Source organism: Arachis ipaensis, chromosome B07 (assembly GCF_000816755.2).
Source record: "Arachis ipaensis cultivar K30076 chromosome B07, Araip1.1, whole genome shotgun sequence".
In the NCBI taxonomy this organism is placed as follows: Eukaryota; Viridiplantae; Streptophyta; class Magnoliopsida; order Fabales; family Fabaceae; genus Arachis; species Arachis ipaensis.
In genome coordinates, this window is record NC_029791.2 from 5,221,157 (window position 1) to 5,226,163 (window position 5,007).

General features: G+C 35.0%; 1 protein-coding gene across 1 annotated transcript in view; it reads left to right on the forward strand.

The window, feature by feature from the left end:
• The window catches only part of LOC107608615 (la-related protein 1A), a gene marked incomplete in the record, with an annotated part of 6,423 nt that extends 1,416 nt beyond the window's left edge, over positions 1–5,007 (forward strand). The window contains 13 exon segments of the mRNA XM_016310359.2: positions 1–80; positions 201–369; positions 831–921; positions 1,067–1,138; positions 1,592–2,118; positions 2,258–2,327; positions 2,537–2,641; positions 2,751–3,061; positions 3,273–3,413; positions 3,514–3,577; positions 3,900–4,045; positions 4,201–4,305; positions 4,389–5,007. Coding sequence (XP_016165845.1) covers positions 1–80; positions 201–369; positions 831–921; positions 1,067–1,138; positions 1,592–2,118; positions 2,258–2,327; positions 2,537–2,641; positions 2,751–3,061; positions 3,273–3,413; positions 3,514–3,577; positions 3,900–4,045; positions 4,201–4,305; positions 4,389–4,527 — 2,020 coding nt within the window.

Consider the following 5,007-nt stretch of genomic DNA (forward strand, 5'->3'; position numbering starts at 1 on the left):
GGGTATGGGCCCGAGGAACTTTGTAAGACCTCCATTTTTCGGTCCCACTCCAGGATATATGGTTGGTCCTGGCTTTCCAGGTAAAATTCTATTCACTTATCTATATGCATGCACACATTTTAGCAAATACACTCTTTTCTTTTTGTCTTGAATTTCTCCATCAGTTATTTCTCTTAATCCAATTTTAATCTTCTGAACAGGACATGTTCCAGTATGGTATGGCCCCCCCATGCCACCTGCTCTCCCCATTAGAGGAACCCCTCCTCGGCATTTTGTTCCGTATCCTGTCAGTCCATCTTCTCAATCACTGCCTCCAGAAACCGTAGCTTTGAGGGCTAGCATTGTTAAACAGATAGACTACTATTTTAGGTACATAATTTAATCACTGATTACGGCTTATATACCTTAATCCTGCATGGTCATGATTTGTTAACTACAATTAAGAAACTGGCGTGTGATAAAATATTTCTTGGCTGTTCTTTCCAATTTTGTCTGACAAATGTTTCTCAGGGATAAAATGCTTTTGTACCACACTCATCAACTGAGTCTTCTAGATAAGGATGAATTCATATATTTAACTATTAGGTGGCATTGTAAGAGGATTATTGCATTAGATGGTGAATCGGATCGGTTTGTAATTTTTATGTTAAAGCAACTGAATCTATAATAACTTTTTGTTTGCAAAAGTAAGCCATGCAAAAGTTACAACACATAGAATGAGCTAATAAATGTACTACTCTATATTGCACTCCGAGAATAAACAAATGTAAGTTGCATGACATAGACTGCTTATACAGCAGACTGCTGACTTCAGAGCCTTTTCTTGGCAGTGATGAAAATCTGCAGAATGATCATTACCTTATTTCCTTGATGGATGACCAAGGATGGGTTCCAATATCCATTGTAGCTGGCTTTAAAAGGGTATGTCCAATGAATAACTTGTACTCCAATTTTGTTACACTTTTTCACATATGCCATATATTCCCATATGCTGGTGTTTTCTATAATATGTAATTACATTCTGATTCCTGCTTGCCTTATGTGATGTGAACTTTTGTCGTTGTAGGTCAAGAAGATGAGTACTGACATACCTTTCATCCTTGATGCACTTCAGAGTTCTGATGTTGTGGAAGTGCAGGTTTGATTCAGATAGATTATCTTAGCTTGCCTAGTTTATTTTTTTTACTGCTTTTCTACTAGAGCAAACCATGTTTAAGCATCTCACTTGCTCTGGAATCTAGTTTATTGCTTTACCTACCTTGTTACAAATTTGATTCTTCTGTTGGTACTGCTTCTATTTTGTTCTTGTTTGTTTTGAATATTAACATCAGGAACTGGTTATTTCAATTGTTTATAGTACATTGATTTATCTGTTTTTTGACGGTTTTCTTTGAATATCGCATTCTAGTTTCGTTTTATAATGTGTAGATTTTATGTTTTATATCATGGAATAACCTCTTCATACTTTTGGAGTTAGTTTTTTAAGTTACCACAGCATAAATGACATGAAAGTTTGGTATATTTTTTGGATTAATTTCTTTTTTCTTCATGTTATATAAGTTAGTCTCATTCGTTACTTTTAATTTTACAGGGTGACAAGATAAGGAAATACAATAACTGGTCAAAATGGATCCGAGGTTCTTCAGGAAATTTAGGATCATCTGCTGAACAGATTCAACCGAGGCAAGTCGTAGAAGATGCATTGAAATCTTCAGAGAATACGGAAGTTGATGGAGATAAGACCAAGGATATTTCTGAAGCAAATTTTAAAGATGCTGCTCAAAACCATATCCAGTCAAACACAGATACTTCACAATCTTCGCATATGAATCATGAGCAGGATAGTGAGATCCATCATTCAAAGAATAATTCTCACGCAGCAACTGGTCAAAGAGTCAAATACTCTAATCACAATACAACCAATAGTAATTTAAGCTTCTACTACAAAGAAACTGATGCCAAAATATTTGATGATACTGAGACTGGAAATGCGGATGTTTCGGCTGATACGGATATTAGAGACCTTTCCAATGATTTCTGTCATACATTTATGCTTGATGAAGAGATAGAGCTTGAGCAGAAGATGCAAAAGAAGACTGAGGTTTCTTCTCCTAGAAGGTACTGCACATTGACAATCTGTAGTTGCTTATCGATATCTCGATTAAACTTACATCTATTTCCTGGTTCTGTTTTATCTTTGCGAAAGTTTTCACTTTTCTTATGAACATTCATCTGATATTAATTTGTTGTCCAAAAGGATGGATGATGACGATGATGAGATGGCTGTCATTGAACAAGATGTACAGAGACTTGTGATCGTTACCCAGGTATTGCTGTTTATAATTTTCATATTGATCGTTACCCAGGATGGATGATAACCCACTTTTAATTTTCTTAAAAGTGGGTTATCATTCGAATTAAGTATTGGTTTACATTGCTTCATAGCTCAAATTGTACCACTGATGAAACATTAGAACTAATTTGATTGTTGAATTTATTCAATAGAACTTTTACTATTTTCTATTTCAATGTTCAGAATAATGATTCTAAACAAGGGTCCAGAGGTTCTGGTAAAGAATCAAAATCCCTCTCCAATGAGCTTGCTTCTGCAATAAACGATGGGCTTTATTTCTTTGAGCAGGTTGACACACTAATATTTATATTTCAGCAATCCTTGTTTATATTGTCTATAATCATTGTCGTTGTCTTCATGTTATTAATTTTTAGTCGCCTCACCTAATTATCAACAGGAACTGAAACATAGACGGTCTAATCGTAGAAAGAATAATAATGATAATAGAGATCGAAACTTAAAATCTCCAAGCCATACTTCAGGAGTATCTAATACTGGTGGAAGTGGCATGCATGAAGAATCTGGAAGCAGTAATTCTCGAAGGAAACAGAAAACTTATCACAAGCAACCATCTTATATAAAGCAGCGCTTTTTCTCTAGCAATTTTAGAAATCATGGAACCGCTCGTAACTCCACCGGGATCATATCTGAAAGCCCACCTAGTAATTCGGTTGGGTTTTTCTTTGCTTCCACACCTGAAAATCATTGGTCAGTTCAAAATGATTATACCCTTGAATATAATCTTAGGTTGCTTTCTTTCTTTCCAATTTCAAATAAAATTTTCTTAGATAATGAATAATGAATATGAAGTTATTATTGATTCTCAGGAGTATGCCATATTTTTAACTCCCTAACGGCATGTTGATTCTTTAGTTTGATCACTGAAAAGCTCCTTCCAATTATTCTCTTAATTTTGCAGTCTCAAACCCTCCAAATTGAGTAGTTCGCCGCATGGTGGTCTTTCGAGTAGTTCTCCTGTGGGCTCCATGCCAAAATCTTTCCCACCTTTTCAGCATCCAAGTCACCAACTTTTAGAAGAAAACGGTTTCAAACAGCAAAAGTACGTTATTATACTTGACTATGATATACGTGTAATAAGGTCTAGGACTATATTGAACATGTAATTTCAAAATTTCTCATGAGGTTATTCTTCCCTTCAGGTACGTGAAGTATCATAAACGATGCTTGAATGATCGAAAGAAACTTGGAATCGGTTGCAGTGAGGTGGATTTCTATCAACTTCCTATGAGCAACTATATTTTTTGTTACTATTATTTTTATTGTGAATTTATGTTTAAAGCGTCATCCATTTTTTGGTACTTGAAATTAAGAGTTCTTTTCTGAAGATGTTGGACATCACACAGCATTGTCAAAATATCAAACATGATGTGGGGCTTCATTAGCTTGGTCTTTTGAATTAGGCCTTGAATTTTTTTTAATACAATTTTTATGATATTTAATACTTGTATTTGTTCATTATGTTCCTTTTACATTACTTGCTAATTCTGGTAGACATTTCCCCTTTTGTTTGCATTTATCTATGCAGGAAATGAATACACTATACCGTTTTTGGTGCTATTTTCTTCGCGACATGTTTGTTCCTTCTATGTATAATGAATTTAAGAAACTGGCAAAGGAAGATGCAGCTGCCAATTATAATTATGGCATAGAATGTCTTTTCAGATTCTACAGGTATCAATGTCATATTAAGCTTTTCAAATTGTAGAATGATTTCAAGGTTTTCATGTACAGTCAAATGTTAGTTTAGATAAGTATGTTATACTATAATTTTAAAGAATTCATGGGTATTGTATTGTTGTTCTAATTTTCGAGTAACTCGTGTTCAGTTATGGTTTGGAGAAGGAATTCAGGGAAGATCTGTACAAGGATTTTGAACAGCTTACTCTGGAATTCTATCAGAAGGGAAATCTCTATGGCTTGGAAAAATACTGGTGAAACCTATTTACTCTTGCTTCCTAATTATTTGACTCGAATTTTTTGTTAGGCGATATTTTCATGTTTCCATCATTGGCAGGGCATTTCACCACTATCGCAAGGCACACGAACCGTTGAATAAGCACCCTGAGCTGGACAGGTTGCTCCGAGAAGATTACCGAAGTTTGGACGATTTCCGCGCCAAGGAAAAGCACACGGTGAAAGAGGACGCCGATTAGGCCCCAAGTGTCCCAATTTTGATGGCATCCCAATTTTGAAAAGAGCTCTAACTTTTTAACATTGTGTGTTTGGAGTAGCAGCCTTGCTTTTTGGGTTTGAATGCAAAAGAAAGAAAGGGGAAGATTGTTTTTTTTGTTCAAATATTTATAAAAACTGTGGTTTTGATGATGCAGGGTTGCTGATTGCCAAGTTTCTTCTTTTGATGGATATATCATTCTATATGGTATACAACTGATTCCTTTCTTTTTGAGACACTTTGTGGAGACACCCTTTTCTTGTCTCCAAAAAATGTTGTACATATAAGTTGATAGACTTAGAAGAAAGTTGTGTAACATTGTTACATCATAAGGGAAATAGGGTCCTTCTTTTTACTTTTGGGAGAGTAAAAAAAGAAAAAAGAAAAAAGAAAGGGGAGGGTTGTACTTATTTATGTCTGCGCCAAATTTGAACAATAAGAGTGAGAATCATTTTGTAACCTT